The 18369-nt window shown below is 47.5% G+C and overlaps 1 protein-coding gene across 1 annotated transcript in view; it reads left to right on the top strand.

The window, feature by feature from the left end:
- Positions 1 to 510: 510 nt before the first annotated feature.
- LOC137908023 (rho guanine nucleotide exchange factor TIAM2-like) overlaps positions 511 to 18369 on the top strand; it is a 32341-nt gene continuing 14482 nt past the window's right edge. The window contains exons 1-13 of the mRNA XM_068752382.1: positions 511 to 1671; positions 3880 to 4330; positions 4822 to 4994; positions 5426 to 5650; positions 8595 to 8780; positions 9043 to 9186; positions 11793 to 11849; positions 15019 to 15195; positions 15565 to 15669; positions 15767 to 15845; positions 15991 to 16080; positions 16180 to 16389; positions 17967 to 18061. Of these exons, the coding sequence (XP_068608483.1) occupies positions 511 to 1671; positions 3880 to 4330; positions 4822 to 4994; positions 5426 to 5650; positions 8595 to 8780; positions 9043 to 9186; positions 11793 to 11849; positions 15019 to 15195; positions 15565 to 15669; positions 15767 to 15845; positions 15991 to 16080; positions 16180 to 16389; positions 17967 to 18061 (3153 nt within the window). The remainder of the gene's footprint in view (positions 1672 to 3879; positions 4331 to 4821; positions 4995 to 5425; positions 5651 to 8594; positions 8781 to 9042; positions 9187 to 11792; positions 11850 to 15018; positions 15196 to 15564; positions 15670 to 15766; positions 15846 to 15990; positions 16081 to 16179; positions 16390 to 17966; positions 18062 to 18369) is intronic.

Below are 18369 nucleotides of genomic sequence, written 5' to 3' on the forward strand. Positions count from 1 at the left end.
GTCCTGTTATGCAATCGCACCACAGACAGACGAGAACTGTCTCTTCCATTCCTCTAACAGTGTCAGAGTTAAACCTATAATGAAATGTCTGGTTGCAATTCGCAGTAGAAGTCAGAACGTTGTTGACAGTCTAGAATTGAATTTTCATTGTGCTAAACTGTCACTCGTAACATCCGCGGCCAGCAAAGTCCTGTTTATGTGACCTGACTTTTCTTTAGAAGGAAAGAAAGAATGCAATAAAATGGGTCAAACAGGTTTAATGGCCAGATGCAACCCAGAATCTCTTCTATGTCTCCTTCTGGAAATGCACATGGAAGATATCCCTGCTGCTGTGGTTTCTCTCTAATGCATGTCAATACATTAGTTTGTCCATGAGTAATAAGTTACCTTTATGTTTCTCATGAACTGGAATTATTTCAGAACTTATTTTAGATATTATTCCTCTCTATGGGCAAGCACAATGGTTTTTATCATTATATATATTTGTTTCCATTTTTTTCCTAGGCAGCTATGGGGAATTCAGAGAGTCAGTATAGCATCCAGGGACCAAAAGGCACCAGCATTGTCTTTCCTGGGAAACCAAGGCCATTGAAGACCCGCTTAACCAAAGATGATGCAGCGTCTCCCCGAACGTGGTGGAAAAGTGCCCCAATAGGCTCCGGCTACAAGGCGAAGTGTGCTGGGCGTGGCTGTCTTTCCCCACCTAAGAACCGACAGCCTTACTCCCCAAGGCGCTATGACTACATCTCAAAGGCAGCGAGGGCCAACCCCAGCGATCATCGCTGGCATCGATCGCCCGGATGCGGTATGCGCAGGCGACATGTGTCAGATGAGTATGAAGATAGTCCATATGGGACGCAACTTAATGGGCACACCCTGAATGCACACGGTGGTAAACATGAGGTCTTGGATGAACAGAGTAGCCCACGGGTGGTTATCAAGAAAGATGGCAGTCTCAGAGTGGAATTCACAAACACTTCAGGCAATCCTCTCCTCCTAGATGAGGCTTCTGGCCCCGTACAGCTGCTCAAGTTCTCTCCCAACCTGGAGTCTGCCTCCAATCCCAGTCTGCCGGGTTCAAGTGACAGCCACCACAATGGTCCACCACCACCAGCCTCTACCTCCTCTACAGCCAGGACCAGCAAAGGAAGCTCACTGAGCTCTGATGGCTCTTGGTATGACTCTCCCTGGGGGCCCGGCACAGAACTCTGTGATCAGGACCAACACTGCTCTGCCAGCGGGACCTCAGTCCATTCCCCCATCCACCAGCGGGACTCCTTCACTGAACAGTCTCCCCCTGCATCCATCACAGAATTTTACAAGGACTCCACAATGGCTGCTACCTTTCCCACAGCTAGAGATCTGTGTTTCCAGTTGCAAGATCCTCAACCTGCCCAGAGCCAACACCGAGCCTCTTTTGCATCCGTGCTGGGTGCACCGCTAGAAGAAGAGAGCCTCGAGGGCCGTCAGTACTCCTCATACACTCTGCCCTGTCGCAGGCCCAAAGCCCACACCATAAGCGAGGACCTCATTCAATACCCTGACCCGGAAGAGCATCAGGAACAAACTGGAACTGATTTTGGCTATCATAAGAAAGATTCCATCCGAAGCCGCATGAGGCGCCTCAGTGACTGGACGGGTAGCCTCAGCCGCAAAAAGCGGAAATCTCAGGTTAGTTTTGGGTGTTGTGGTTTTTGTCTGGATCTTATAAAGATGTTCCCTCCTTTATCACTCACAGGGTTCATACAGGGATCGTATCGTCACGGTACGTGAATCAATCAAGTTTTCATAATTACTCTAGAACTTTGAATAACAAAATAGAAAATAGAACCATGTGATTTTTGTCCTGCAAACATTACATCTGTAATGGCTTTCATTTTGACATGAAACCTTTGCTTGAACTGAGCCTTGAACTCATGTCCGTCTGTCCTTTGAGGCTTGAAAGCAATTGTTTCTGCATTAATGCATTTAGCTTTGCCTTGTAGAAGGTCTCAGAACCGCTGTTTCACCTCTGCCAAGAGAATAGCTGTAAGCCCAGAGAGGTTGTGTTCGAATGAAACGAAATCCTCGCTGAAGCGTTAACCCCGCTCTGTGCTACTTGCAGATTATTGGCGCTCGCCTCACAGTCCTTAGAGTAAATCTGCTAATAGGGATTGGTGTTCAGTCAGTCGGGTCTGACAACAAACTAAAGGACGAAACAGAGCGATCATTGTATTCATTTTGGCCTCCTTTTCTTAGCTCCAGTGAGAATGTTTGAGATCCTCCTTTGTGTCTAAACTGCTGACAAAGTTAAGTTGAATGCACGAGGGTCTTTGCTTTAACCTGTCTCATGATCCCTTGGGGACAAAGTGCAGCAGAGTGATCTTTTTCATTTTAGGTGTCACCTTACATTAGCTTCTAAATCTTCTCCGTCTCATAATGCCATATTAATCTGTCATGTGTTGATGTTTACCTGTTTTAGGAAGAACGGTATCGCCCTCTTATTCATTTACCCTCAGTTGTTTTCATCCTGAATTGTTTTTTCTCTCTGCAGAATGCTTTGGAATCCCTCCCCACGCCCTCACATCAAACTTAGGAGGGGGGAAATAGTCCTCTCTATGTCTCTCTGTCTGTGATAATTTGTTTTACAGGGCACCAACCTTTACGCATAATTCCATCACAAGTATAGCTGTGCATGTTAATATTTCTCCAAATCTTTCCAAACGTTCATGGAAGTAATTAAGTTGTGTCTGAAGGTTGATAATCTTCTGGTTTATATAGCCAAACAATGTTCACTGTTCTAGCCGCACTAAAGGAATGGCTCACGGGTCATGTCCTGCTGCCTTTGTTGCATAATCCAGTCAGAGGACTTTTGTTTAAGAACAAAGAATAAAATCAATAGCCAGGAGCAGGTGTTTGAGGATAAATTGTAATACAAATTGACAAATTATTTGAGAGAAATATGCACATTCAGGCAAATAAACAGTTGCCAAGTGCATGGGTTCTTCTTTGTATTGATTAAAAAGGCCTTGAACAAGGTCATTTTAAAGTCACTCCAATGTTTGAAGGGGGTTAAGGTCTTGATTTCTGTCTACCCTTCAGGGGTTATTTTATTCACTGTCAAACCTCTGTTGCATGTACGTCTCCAACAGCGGGTCGCAGTCCCCGACTTTCAGCAGGCCAACAAAAATCAGTAGCACCTCTTGGTCTGGTTCTCGTCTGTTCTGAGGGTTTAAAGGTCAAATCACGACCCCTCACAGCGAGGCAGAGAAACCTGCAAGTAATACAAAGCCATCTGGAAGACATCTGAGAGACGTTGGACATGTTTGGCCTGGGCGACGTTTAAAGAAACATATAGTTAGAGCTGAGAAAGTCTCACCTTGTCCTGATGGCAGGTGTCATGCGTCTGAGACTCGGCAGTGCTCCATTCTGTTGCCAGGGGCAGAATCAATGCTGCAATCTCCTCAAGTGTAGTCGGCATGCACTCATTAGGTTTTTGAAAGTGTGCAATTCTATCAAGTGTTCATTTGGGGAATTGGGAATCCACAGTATATTACAAATGATGTGAAATTGTCTGAGCCTGGAGGGCTTCAACCTCCCAGGTGACATCACAGGAGATCTGTCCCACTTTCTCACCTTGCAAAAGATTTAGAGACTGTAATGCAGACTTTGAAGCAGGCTTGCGTGGTTTTCTCCTCCAGCGTTGCAGTGCCGTAGGCTGATTAATAGGAGCATAGCTATCTGGCGGTATAGTTGAAGGTATGTGCCCCTCGGGGTGAACAGCGATTCTGCTATTCATTTAGCACTCTCCAAACTAGTTCAACGCTTGGAGTATCACATGCTTTGTTAAGCTCTAGTCTTTCATGCTGCTGCTTTCTCTGTGTTTTGCTGCCTTATCAGGAAACCAGGTACAAAGACACAAGTGATGCTTTCGACAGTGGGGTCGATGGCCTGACTGCAGACACCAGCTCCCCTTCCCAAGTTTCTAGCCTCCTCTGGTTCTCAGGAACCTCCAGGGCACAGTCATCAGGGGCCATTCACCAAACGACCAGCGACGCCATTCGCCAGAACATCTACGAGAACTTCATGAGGGAGCTGGACACAGGCGCCAGACATGGAGGAGGGGAAGGGGCTGAGAGAAGAGACCCGTCGACTGGAACCGAAGACGATAGCAGCAGCGAGTCGGCTGAGGGGTCGCTGGAGCAGCTGGATCTGCTGTTTGAAAAGGAGCAGGGGGTGGTCCGACGGGCTGGCTGGCTATCTTTTAAACCCCTTGTCACCCTGCACAAGGACAGGAAGCTGCAGCTGGTGACTCGCCGCAAGTGGAAGCAGCACTGGGTGACCCTGAAAGGTGAGCTCGAATCAGGGAAGGTCTATCAATGACGGAAACAATTAGTCAACTTCAAAGTGGGTTAAAGAATGTGCTGACATGTTTTAAATAAATCAGAGTTAAGTAAATTATCAACCATTTAGTTATTGATCATCATATCACGATTTGTTGGCCGATAGTCCTCTATCCAAAAAGCTTACGGGCATTTTGGCTTCTGGTCGAATTCAGGACATCTCAAGGGTGCCTCTGGGAAGCTACAAAGAAATGAGAAAAGGCTTAAAGAAGGATTAAGTTATCACTTTTATGAGTGGAACCGAGGTTCCACTGTATATAAAACTGCAGCTCTGACTTGGTTTGATAGTTTGACAAGGACATTTTGTTTTTGGGAATATTTCCTTACATCAAACTCGGTTTGATCGTTTGAACTTGCTTGCATGTACATTACTTACCAGGGGGTAGGATCAATGCTGAATTTTGTCTCTTTGTGTTTGTGTTTCTGCTTTCTTTTCCAGGCTGTACGTTGCTGTTCTATAAGACTTACGGTAAAGGCTCTCAGGAGCAGGAGCTGTCCCCTTGCTATGCCCTCCTGGCTGAGGACAGCATTGTTCAGGCCGTTCCCGAGCACCCCAAAAAGGAGAATGTTTTCTGCCTCAGCAACTCCTACGGAGACATTTACCTCTTCCAGGTGACGCACACCAGTTGCTCCTGAAGCACTATTTCTCATTTTGAAGCCAAATCATTGTTTACCTCCTCTGAGGCGGAATCTTGTTTGTAGCAAGATAACTAAAAAAAAAAGCTACAGACGGATCTTGATTACATTTTCAGGATATATTGGGAATGTTACCAGGAGCAGATGCTTAGATGTTGGTGACGATCCAGAAAAGATCCTGGATTATTGATCATTTTGACATTTTCGTTAACATTGCAGTCAATGGAGCTTCAAAATTTGTTCCTCAATATCCCGTTTGATTATTGACTGATTGTTTTTAGAATTTGACACAGGGATTGGAAATCCTTTATAAGATGACCATATTGTTAAATCCAGTTTGTATTGAGAAATGTTCCTTTCTGCTTTGTCAATTCGAACAATCCTGTTCATCCCCTGTCCCTTGTCAGGCCAGCAACCAGACCGACCTGGAGAACTGGGTGACGGCCATCCATTCGGCCAGTGCCTCGCTGCTGGCCAAGCGGCAGGGGAAGGAGGATACGGTGCGTTTGCTGCGGAGCCAGGTCCGCGGACTGCTGCAGAAGACTGACATGGATGGGAAGATGAAGAAGATGGCTGAGCTGCAGCTGACAGTTGTCAGTGACCCCAAGAACCGCAAGGCTATCGAGAACCAGGTGAGGTGAGGGTTGGGGTTAGGATCCATTCCTAAATGGAATTAGCTGGGATTCATAACAGATTGAGATCTGGAGGCCTCTGCCGTATCACTGAAGACTCAGAGTCTATTCCACATGATGTGCCCTATTTAATTTTCTGTTTTGTTTGTGTGACAGTGGTGACAAGCTTATGTTTTATTTTTGTATGTGGTTGTGGGGGGGGGGAGGAAGTGTCCTAACTGCATCAATTCCCAAACACATCACCGGGGGGGCCCAGGGGAGAAGCTCGCTCCCAGAGCATCAGATTGGGATTCCAGATGTTTTCTGGTAATTGCCTCTCAACATGCATTATCCTCTTCCTCCTCGCAGCCTGAGGTGGAATCCAAAAGCATCTAGCAGTGAGTTATAGCGCCACGTCTAGCAGATTACTGACTGGTCTAAAAAGCCTGTAACCTATAGCTGGGCAGCGACCCAAAAAACGGCTGCTTTCTTACCTGCTTCAGGTAAGTGCCTTTTTAAAGATCACATATTATACTCGTTTTCCACAAGGTATCGCAGTTCCCAGACACTTGTATGAAACATCTGTAAACGGTTTTTGTCAAAATAGCAAACAGATGCTGCAGGACAGCGTCCTTCTTTTCTGCCTTAAACAGCTCTGTCAGAAAAAGCCTCTGAAAACAAAACTGAAACTAAGTTCAGTTTTGCATGTGCACGATTTCTGCTAGACGCATTTCAGTAGGTGATTACAGAACTACGCAAACTATGCAGGATTCACCTGATGGTTTATTTAGCTGTTTTTAGGTTGGTAGTGACCCAAAACCACCATAATAGTGTAGAAACATGGGGAAAGTGAGTTTTTCATAATCAATCTCCTTTCAAAGACATATTTCCTGCGTGATGTCTGCTGCTCATTAGTTTACAGTAACAAGCTAAATTGACATTAGCTGCTGTAGCGGTCTGTCTGGAAGCTGGACAGCTCAGCGCTGTAATGACCAATGGAGATGTTGCCTCCGGACTGCAAGACTGAATGACGGCGTGCCTCTATCTGTTTCCAATTAGCCTGTGTGCCCACCTCAGAGAGGACGGAGACAGACAAGGGCTGGGAGTCAATGATGGGGTCAGAGGGGCTCTGATACAGCCGCCCTAAGGCTGATGATAGCTTTAAGGTTTCAGCTGGGTCGCCGAGCACCAACAGGGCACGACTTTGATGTAACCCCCCCCCCCCCCCCCCCCCCCCCTGCCCCACCCATGTCTGCCGAAATCAGTGCCAGGAGACTTCTTTTGAAGACTGCCTATGCAACCTCTCACACACACACAAGTACACACCACGATCATGTTGCACTGAAATACTTGGGGCTTTTAAAGAGAGCCAGGGGCAGATGTCAAAGATGGGGAAATAGGGAAGGAGCCGCTCAAAGAAGGTTTTATCTCTGTGCATGAGCTTAATAGCGCTGAAATTGATGTAAATAAGTTTTTCCCACAGATCAGATGGGCCCAAACATGCCTTGGTTTTCATGAGTCACTGCACTGATTCTAGCCGGCTGGATGCATAAAGCTACCGAGTGCATATTGGCCCATATTCAGCGGTGCACCCCGCATGAATCATCAAATCCTATTTTATGCACAGGACTATTTTGGAACCTGTTTCACTGAAGGTGGAGATACTGGACCGATGACTAGTGAATCAGAAGCGTGGAGGGACTTGCGTGTCATGAGTTTTTCCAGAGTGGAAAAGATCAATTTGATCATTTGGGAAAGATGATTTATTCAACTCTCAAACTACCTGGTGGGATTAAATATACACAAACATACACCTTTATGTCATAACAAATTGTTTTACATTAAAAAATGTAGCATCAAAGGAATAGGTAATTATCAAATTAAATGATGAAACATTTCGTACCCAGCCGGAGTAGAACAAGGAGACTGGTGTGTTAGCATTGAGCATTTGGATAGTTAATATATCAACGAATGGAGCTGTTGAAAACTTTATTGACTTTGGTGTAATGCATATTTTTGAAAGTATAACCACAGTGATTTCCTCGAGGTTGAAACGTTGACTTTATTGACTTTTTGCTGAGGACTTAAGCCTCACGCTTGTCTATCTAATGATTCAAATAGCTGACGTGCCAGACGCAAGGCTGTTTTCTTTTAACCAAAGCATGTGGCCCTCTAGTAGTTGTTGTCAGTCTGGAATGGAAATAATGGCTGAGTGTCTCTGACTCGAGGCCTGTTAACTGAGGCCCACATGCACAGGCGTCTGTGTGGGTATCGGCACATGGCAAAGTCCCTGTAAGGTCTCTCGGTGTCTCGAGTGCAGGTTCTCGATGATTTGAAAAGACAGCAGGTTTGTGAAATATCCACCCTGCTGTCCCTGCTCCGGTTCTCCCTCATTGGGTAGAATGCCATCAATGTGAATGGGGCCTTAATTAGAGAATGCCATAGGGTGTGTTGTAGTAAATGAAGTCACAGCGCAGATGAGAGCTATTAAGAGTTTGTTTGACTTGAATGAGCTCATTAAAAGTCCTCTCCAGCCAACTGTTGCTGTTCCGCGGTGCCAGCAGGGATGGAGGGAGTGTAACTGTAAGCTGCGCGTACGTTTGGGCTGCAGGTTTAATGGGTGGCCTCTGCAATGTCACGACTCTGTGTAGGCTTACATAAAAATTTAGTATTAAGATATACCGCTCTTGTCCTCGGCAAGATATGCGCCTCCTCCTCACTATCGACCCCCACCGATATGTGCCCCCACCCTCCTCCAACATCTGCAAGCAATTTTATATTGATGGAAAGCCCTCCGCTGACCCTGGATCTCCCCCTTTCGATGCTCAGTTTTCTGCCTCTGCCAGCTGGTCCACTTCTGTGCCTCCCCCTTGAGGGTTTTTTATTATCGACCACTAAAAAACAGTCACTTTTATAGCCTACACCAACCCCCGTGACATGATCTCTGCCTATCTTTATCCTTCAGATCCAGCAGTGGGAACAAAACCTGGAGAGGTTTAACTTGGATCTGTTTCGGATGCGCTGCTACCTGGCCAGTCTACAAGGTGGAGAGCTGCCCAACCCAAAGAGCCTGCTGGCAATTGCCAGCCGCCCCACCAAAACTACCCTGGGACGCCTTGGGATCTTCTCTGTGTCCTCCTTCCATGCATTGGTGAGAAAATCCTGGACAGGCCTTAGAAATTGAACATCTACGGAGCAGCAGTGTGTCCCGTTTAAATCACAATTCACTTTTACTTCACTTGCTGGGAACTTGAAAATCTCTTGAAATCATTTTTGAAACGAAGTACCGGTACCCGGTAATGTAGGACTGGAGGATAATGAGCCTAAGTCAGGCGGTCTGATCAGAATCAATTTTTGTGGAGCTAAATTGTCGCTATCCTGAGGTGTGTGTGTGTGTGTGTGCATCTTCTCAGGTCTGTTCCAGAGATGAGGCCACGCTCAGACGGCGCTCATTGTCCCTGACTTACAGACAGCGCAAGAGAGGCCTTTTCTCCTCGCTGAAAGGTCTCGACAACCTCACAAAGAGAGGCCGGGATAAGAGGCCCTCTGCACCACAGGTACTACTTTAACATGCACACACTCACAGAGGGATCTGAATGCTATTAAGAACCTGATATGCATAGCCTTTCTCTAATGAGAAATGAAAGCGTTAATATTTCCGATGCATGTAAAAAATCGTTATCTTTTTTTATGTTAGGGCGGATGCTGCAAAATTAGATTCTTTGCATTTTTGTTAATATGGAAAGCACTTAAGACGATGAAATCATCAGACCATCTCCTTTGAATCCCTCCTCAGATGGCCTGGATTAACCGATTTGCAATGCAGCATCATCCCCTTTATGTATTCCTAAGCGCGCGTGTGTTAAGATATATACCACACGTGCATGCCCGTGGGCCCACGGCCTCTTGGGAGGTGCTGCAGAGCGAGGACCGGTGTTGATTACCAAACCGCTCTGCGCACGCCGTCCCCTATTCCCAAATGGTTCGACCCGCAAACACGTTGCCATGAATCGCAGCGATCGCACGACAGAAAGTGACGAAGTCACGCAGTGCTTTCAGCAAATATCACCCAAAGGAGATTTGATTAATGAGAAGCAGATCTGACGTCCTCTCATCCTCATAAACACAGAGGAGCATTCCTCACCCAGGTGCAGATCGGGGATCTTAAATCCTCTCCGGTTAGTAATTAGACTCGCGCATTTATTGACGCAGACATCTCCCGCGCCGGACCCTGAGGGTGCAGCCCTGGAGAGGAGGACTTTACTTGGTGGTCTATTTTCAGACTTGGCCACGGAAACATTGACTTTAAGTCTTTTATAGGCTGCTGTTCATTAGTGGAGACTAAAGGAAGAGGGAGAGATGTGGTTTGGATTACAGACATCTTTATTATGAGGTGAGGTCAATGTCGAGTCTTTTGTTTCGGCGCCGTGGCGGCTTAGCTCCTGCCGTGCTCTTCAAGCAGGTGAGCCCAACCCCCCCGGCTCCTAACTGCCCACAAAGTGTCTTTTCGCTTGCCTGGCCCTCCCGATCCACTGCCTTCTCTGTGATATTTATGTCTGTGCATGCCTGCCGTGCCGCTCGGTGTGTGTCTTATTATTATTTATCTGGGGAGCTCCAGCCGGCCGCTCTAATGAGGCCCAGCTACATTTCGCAGTGCAGAAGGTCGAGGTGGCGCTGCGGCGTGCACGTGAATTATTAAAAGCCGCATGTGGCGGATGGCATTTGCCACTCTTTGCTCAGCCCCGCAGACACCAGCAGATGGTTGGTGTAAAAGACTCTAAATATTAAAAAGCCTCCCTTTATTGTTTTCACCCCCCTCCCTTCTCTTGCAAGCCTCTTCTAGTGCTTTGCCCGTATTTTATTTCTTTACATAAGGGCTAATATAAAACCGAAAATGGCCTGGAAGTGCTTCAAGGGATCTCCGTAGCGCTGGGCTGTCCTGGACATCGGCTGTTTTCATTTTGTTTTCCCCTTTGAGTTAAAGATCATTGTCGTATTAGTTGTGGTTCTGATTGTATTGTGGGAAATTGAGTCATGACCTTTGCTTTCTCCCATATCTTCCTCCCTTTTGCTCTTGATTCATCCCCGTTCTCCACCTCTAGCCTTCCTAATCGATCAGTTAAATGTAGCGGTTCCCATCTCCCATTTGTCTTTCCTGTTCTCCTTCAGCCTTGTCCTCTCTCTCTCTCGCTCTTAAACCCAGAGTTCCTCAGCGCAGACGCATCGGCTCGGTAGCCCGGGGTCCTTCTCCCACACTTTCCACACTGTCTCATCTTTGTTGACTAAACCCAAATCTCATTTACTGCTGCATCGCCGCCTGAGACAACCTTGCCCCAAAGTCATTGTTTTCTCATCACTCGCCCATCTTAGGGGAGCTCTGTATACAGTCAGGAGCTGGCCGGCAGTCGGCTGTGGGAAGTAGGCCAGCAAGGTCTGAGGATTTGTGAGAGAGTTGGAAAAGCTTTCTAAAATTAGCTGGTTTACATCGAAGCAGCGCTGTTTACAGCCTCTTTATAAATGTATTTGTGCCGGGGAGTGGAGGTCAGACGAGACTCTTGACCATAACAATTGTAAAAGCAACATCTTGGGATTGTTTTTGAACTAAAGTATATCCCAATCATTGGGGGGGGGGGGGGTTGCACCGTAGTCAAAGCGGCACAGCTCTGAGCTCTGTCGGGCCTATTTTCAGACCAAAAGGTCGCTTATCGTGCCACTCCTGCCCTGTGACAAAGCAGCTCAGCAAAGCCTGATAGCTACAGCCTATATGGGGGGAGGCTGGTGTTATTACCGGTAGTTATTAAAAAAACAAAAACCTTGAGGCTGGAGATCCACCTCCGGCCCTATGCTTATCCCGACACAACAAAACTCAAAAGCCAAACCAGGAAGAGGAGCTAGAGAGGAAGGTCAAGGAAGAAGGACATCTCTACCTGCGCTCACACCCTCTCACCGATCACACTCCCACCTTTGTCCCTTTAAAAGCTCATAGACACCCAATCGGTATCAAAGTGCTGCACTTTAATTAACTTAATTGCTCCATGTGCAACTTTAATATTGTGTTCCCGAAGTGGCAGGACAGTTTAATCGCCCATGAGTCAATCAGTGCGGTGGTGCCCCCCCTGTCTGTGGTTCTTCTCACCCCCCCACCTCCATCTCTTGATTCCAGATCTTTGAAAGCGACGCTGGAGGTAAAGCGTCCGTCCGACCTCCTCGGAGCTCCGAGGTGAGTCACAGCTTTCCATAACTTTTTACAGGCAAACCTTTTTGATATCTCTTTTTCAAAATTCCACTGCCATCTGTCACGCCCGTCCTGTGGTCCCACTTCTCATGTGCTGAACAATCAGTTTGAGCGTGAAGCAGGGCTTTGACAGCGGACTGTCTGCCGATATTTGTATGCAGTGGGGTGTGTGTGTGTTTGGGGTTCAGATCGTGTGTCTGTCTGTGCATATTGCACATCCAGGATCAGAGCAGAGTCGTCTCCTTTCATGTTGATTTGCAGGTGTCTGGATAATGAACAGCCCGCATAGCCGCAGAGATCTGAGGTTTTTAACACAGCTAGATCTGCGATAAACCGGGCAGTGGCCAGAGAGTGTTGAGCTGAAGCGTTGACTAAAACGTCTGAGTGCATGGCGTTCCATCCGAGCTGCCGGGACGAGACCATTAACGGGATATCAGGTGGTTTCACATGTTTAGATCAAGGAAATATCAAATGACTGGCGTAACTCCGAGCCTCTTTCTGTAGCAGCTCAGTTCGAGGTAGCAGTGGACTGAGAATTAGGCTATATAGTTTAAGCCTTATTCATCGTAAGTATCTGTATGTGACGATGATATTTTCTGAGCATTGCAACAATTAACAAACAGAAATAAACAAGCAATAGCGTTGCAGATCAGGATCGTAGCATGCTAGAATGTGGATTCAAGATTGTCGCTGATTCTGATGGTCTGAACACTTAGCCCAACTGAAACCGCACATTTTTACTTATTTTTGTTTTTACACATTTGCTTTTGGACAGAGTGTTTCTCATTAGAAGTAGATCAAGTCTTTTAACGACAAGTCCTCCGGCGTGTCTTTGGAGCAAGTAACTTCATTCCTTGGTGACTTCAGATGGGGCCGCTGCACAGCTTGAACATGTGTTCTGACTTCCATCTGAATAGGATGCAATAAAATGCATGCACACATTAAAAACATGTCGACTTCCTCACCGCTATCCACGAGGAACTGGGTGTTTTACACGTGCATTTTGTTGTTTGTCCCTTCAAAACATTATATAGATATAGATATAAATCCAATGAAAGTCTTCCTGGTTGAACAGTTGAAGTTTGGTGCTGATGGACAAGAATGGACACTTTGAGTAGGACGGGTGTTTTGGGGACTTCTGTCATGAGTCTGTGGTGAATGTGGCAACAGCCCCGATTGAGGGCGTTAAAATTGACTTGGAACAGGAAATGGTTTTGGGGGGAAAAACAATAATGGCCTCCATCGGCTTGACAATTTAATGCTCCTTATGTTGTGGCTGAGTGTGGAGGTCTCTAGATTTCGGCATTGCGTCGCTTGTCGCCAGTTTGATTTAGTGTGGTTTGGGATTCTTCTGGGAGTAGGAGGAGAGAAAGAGGGGGAGAGGGATGAAGTGGATAAGCAGAGCTGTATTGATTTTTTAGAGTTTAGAGTTCTTAAATCGCCTGAATTGCTCCAAAATACCAATCACCATTCCCTGAACGATGAGGGGAATGTTGGCACGCGGACTTCCCTGCTGTTAAATGGACGCGGTCGGACTTTCTCGTTGGACGGCATCTTTCGCTCTTCAGCCCGCCGCCCACCCACTCCCTCGGCCAGTTAGAGAAATTGTCTTTATTTATTGTGTCGACCACGTTGCCTGGTGGAACAGAAACGCCGTGTTTTCCGCCGCCCGTGACTCCCCCCCCCAATTCCATCTTTAGAATTTCCCGGGTGGAGGACAGCCCGTTTAGAAATGTTTTCCACATTTTGAGGGGAAAGACTGTAATACTTGTGTGAGTAATTTCTGTGTGCCACACATCCCACTACACGGGGCGCTTGTCCCGGCGCGTGCCTGCATCATACCGTTGGCAGCCACTCACGGAACGTTGACTAGGCAACTGGCGGCCCGTTGCAACCCTCCCTGACCATGAATGGGTGCACAGTAGTAGTCAGCCGGTGTTCAAGTTAGCGCAGGCAACCAAATTTAGCTTTCCAGGCCACGTCATGCTGCTTGGAATACAAATAGGGCGGCTCTGCAACCGGTTGCCAGGCAGGTTTTTTCCATCCTCTGCACGTATGCCCCCCCCCAAAAGAGGTGGAGGCAGAGGTGGGTCTCAAAGTGGCACCTTGTCTTCCCCGGTATGCACAGGTTGGGAAAATCAGAGTGTTAAACAGAGACCTTAGTTTTGTCTGGCAGGGAACAAAAAAACATTTTTGTTTCCTCTTGAGGTGATGCATCAGCAGCGGGCAACATCTCGAACGGTCAGAAATACACACACGCGGGCTCTCACACACACACACACACATCCCGTTTTTATGATCTCATAATGCATTTACAACATCGCTTTATGCCCAGACCTTTTCGCTCGTGCTGTTCTTCCTCTCGCCGCCGTGTTTCAGTTCAACCGAGAAGCCGCGCAGTAGTGCTGAATCATCGTTCCCCGCCGTGCTTTTGCTGTGATCGAGCCTTTCCTCCAGATTGAGGGCCTTGATAATTGCCCTCCCGAGCTGTGCTGCGGCTTCTCCCACAACCCGTCGATGCAGCAGTGGCGTTTTTTTTTTTTTTTTGCCTCAAGAGACACGGAGTCGCAACCAAATCCCCAAATGGTTGCCTGTGAGGCCGCGTGGTGGGCTGACCCCCCCCCGTCCCCCACCCCCCACCCCCGTCCTATCTCATTACCCAGCTCAAACCCCATTGTTAATGGCACCAACAAATTATAACCTTCCAATGGCTGCTCTGAAAGTTTGACTGATGTTTGAATAAATTGTCCGCATTTGTTAAAATGACTCTCGTGGCTTTTGGATGCAAACAAGTCCTGGAGAGCAGCGTCCCTTTCCTCTGGCTGTCTAGACCCTCCGCGCCGAAGCCGCGCCGATCGTCTCGTGTGCACAGTCGTTACGACGGCTATTATGTAGAGCGGCTGCCGTCTACGCTGTCAAATGCATTTCTGAAAGGCTTAATGGTATGACAACTTTGAGCCGGTGCTTGATTCACCGCCAAGCATTTAAACTAATGGAACCGTATTGATTTGTTGTTGCTCCTCTAACTCCGCTGAATCTCCCCACCCGTTCTCCTCCTTTTCTGTTGATCCTCCTCTGCGTAATGCTCCTCGCCCACGTTCTCGTCTGATCCATTTTAAACCCACTCCTCTTACCCTCTTTCCATGTCACACAGAGGCTGGAAGTGCTGTCCAGCATCTACTCTATGTCGCCCCCTGAGGGCGGCGTGTGGGATGGCATCGGCGGTTCTAGGGACCAGCTGACTTGCGTCTACGCGCAGGACGGCCTGACGGTCCGAGTTCCTGTCAGGAGAGATCAGACCGCGGCCGGAACCCTCTCTGCAGCCTGCAAGGTTGGGATGAAGATATTACAACAACAACAACAACAAAAAATAAAATCAGTGATGTTATTTGTTGTCTAGAAAATTCTGCTGTTTGTACTTGATGGTATTTACTTGGAATTGGGGTAAATAGCGTTTGTTTTTGAGCTATTATATTTCAAGTATGGTCTGGATTGTTTTAAGATAGTCTGTGTGAATCATCTCTATCCACGTATGATGCTCGCATTGTGCACTTCATGCTGTCCCGTAGGAATGACTGATGATAGATGACAACACATACACACACATACACACACGCACACATACATACACAGACACACACACACACACTGGATTCCTGTGCCAGGCTGCTGAACATTTAAGGAACTCTCATGTAAACAGGTGAAGCAGCTGGACCCGGGCCCGCGCTGCCTCCGACTGCACGGACGAGCAGGGAAGGATGTAGCGGTCAGATTTGTGGCTCCTGGAGAGCTTCTCCTCGATATGGTGAGGTGGAGAGAAGAAGAAAAAAAATCCTGCACTGATGGAGTGTTTTTTTGTTATCCGTAACAATATATTGCTTTATTTAATCGTCACGCTGTAGGTCAATGACGAGCTGGAGGGGGTCCCGGATAATGTGTTTACGCTGCACATGAGCAGGCCGAGCCTCACTGGAGACTTCGGTGAGTCGGCCACATGTGTGTGTTCTGATTCATGTCTGGCCGTGTGTGTGATTTGTGCGTCTCATGATCCTTTACATACTGTTGATCTAACTCTGTTTGTTTGCCTCTCTTCCTCGCCATCTTTCGTTCCTCTGCCTCCTGATAGGCTTTGCAGTAACAGGACACATAGACGGCCAGAGGAACAGCAGGATTTTTGTCAGTGAAGTACTTCCTGACGGACTGTCGTTCAATAAAGGTGCACTATCAAAGACACGCCTGAAACCGTCGCTAAAAGTACTGCATGTGGGGGATCTACGGTCCTTTACCACCTCGTTTCTGTAAACATGTTCTCCAGGCCTGCGTCCAGGCGATGAGATCCTGGTGCTGAACGGCCGGCCTGTGACGGGCCTGGACCTGGCGCTCATCGAGACACTTTTTGCGGAACAAACCCTGCAACTGAGCCTAAGGCGAGACGGCCCCCGGCCCCCGACGGTGGCCACAGCGCCTCATCTCAAACGCCACCAAGAGAGTCGCAGCAAGCACCACCGAGCCAAGTCGTCCTCAGGTGCGTGAATAAAACATTGTTATTAATGCTAATTGTGCTAATTGTACTTGGTTTCGTAGCTGCGAGGTGCTTGAAACCCCCACCAGGGCGGCGCTTTCTCAGATCTTTGTACATTTAAATACACGAGTACACGAGTTTAACAGTTTTTGCTGTCAGAAAGCTGCGTCCTTCTTCCTCAGATCGCCTGCCGCTCCAAGTTGCCCCCCCCCCCCCCCCCGTTTAACCATCCGACATTATGCATACACTGTATATTCGTCCTTAGAATGTCCTCTGTCGTGCTGTCAACAAGCTGGATCGCAGTTGTGATGAAGTGGGAGGGAGAAAGAGGAATTGGAGGTCAGCGGTGTCTGTAGTGAGGGCGGGACGTGTGCAGTGTTGCAAACAGCGTAAATGAAAGGAATCAAATCATATCCAAATTGGAGTCTTCGGAGACGCTCCTGTATTTTCTACCCAATGACGACGCAATGCTGCTGCGACGCCGCCCTTCCTCTCTGTCGCCTTCGTTTAAGAAGAACAATCAAAAATAGAATAACTCTTCCCCCCGGTGTGTGATTTTCTTTTACTTTTTTCTTCGTGCCAACATCCCACAACGCCACGTTTATGTTAATTCGATGCTTGCATCGTTAATTGCGCAAGAAAATAGGCAGTTCTGTCACATAAGCCCACAAAACAGCCGCATCGCGTCCATTCCAGTTCAGACCTCGTTCAGATCTCTGCTTCCTCAAGAGGGAACTCCCTTCCTCTTGGCTGTCAGAAGAGGAGACGCAACAGAAACGGGGCTCCAGAGGTTTCGCAGCTCTGCATCTCCTGAGGGGGGAGAGGAAAGGCTCTCCGTCGCAGAGGGCTCCTATGAGAACGCGTAAAGGTTACCATTGGTTGCAAATCGGCTTTTCATGATTGGATCGCTTCACAACTTCGGAGATCTGGGATTTCATCTTGGCGCGAGGGCATTAACAAACTAATCGGGAAAAGAGCAGAGTGTCATGTTTGATTGGTGTCGAGGTCATTTCACATCACAGACGCCATAATTACAAGATAGGCTTGTTGTTTCATGTTCCTGGTCGGCATGCCAACCATTTAAAACTTTTTTTTTTAATGAAATATATCAAATTTGCCAGGAAGATATCAGCATTCCTCTTCAGAAGGAGGAGAGCATTTGATGCTTTTCTTTGACCGTCCTGAAAACGGTCCAGATAAGCAGTGAGTCATTTGAATGTTTGTAATTAATTTTTGTTTCCTACCACTAGTCATAATTGAACACAAAGGGATTAATGACTCGAAGGCCTCGTTACAGTAAGTGGCGTTATCAAAGTGGCTGTAGTTCTCATCTTGGTCTCTAGAGGGCACAAGATCCCAGGCAGGCTGATGAAGAGACAGGGAGGTAATTGCAGATTTAACACTTGTCGGACTTTCACGAGGATTCCAGTCGGGAATAAAGTATTTTTCACGAGTCCAAGGAGTTTGCCATTGTAATTCCACAAGCAGGCTTTTTTTTTGTGTGTGATCAGTAGCAGTAAAACAGAGGCAGCGCACACACAAACACACGCACAGTCACACACAACTTCCTCTCTTCCCAGATGTGTGTTCTGCGGCCGGCGGCGAGGCGTCCCGCCAGGTTGGACTGGAGGACGGTCAATCCCTCTGTACACGCAGGCCAGTTCAGCACAGCAAGGTAGGACGGGCAACAGTGTGTAAACGAGTGTGTGTATTTCCATTGTCTCATGGCGAGCTTCCTAAAGGCACCCCTCTATGTGTGTGTGTGTGTGTGTGTGTGTGTGTGTGTGTGTGTCCGCCCACTCAGAGTGGCAACTGTGGGGCTGTCAGAGACCAGACTGCCACCAATAGCATTACCATAATTAGGATACTTCATCATAGCCACGGGCATAAACACAGCTTATTACTGTTGTCCAGCCTGAGAGGGGGAGGCTGTGTCCTGCTGCCTCCTACACGCACACACACACACACACACACAAAAACATA

This window comes from Brachionichthys hirsutus, chromosome 18, assembly GCF_040956055.1.
Source record: "Brachionichthys hirsutus isolate HB-005 chromosome 18, CSIRO-AGI_Bhir_v1, whole genome shotgun sequence".
Classification (NCBI taxonomy): Eukaryota; Metazoa; Chordata; class Actinopteri; order Lophiiformes; family Brachionichthyidae; genus Brachionichthys; species Brachionichthys hirsutus.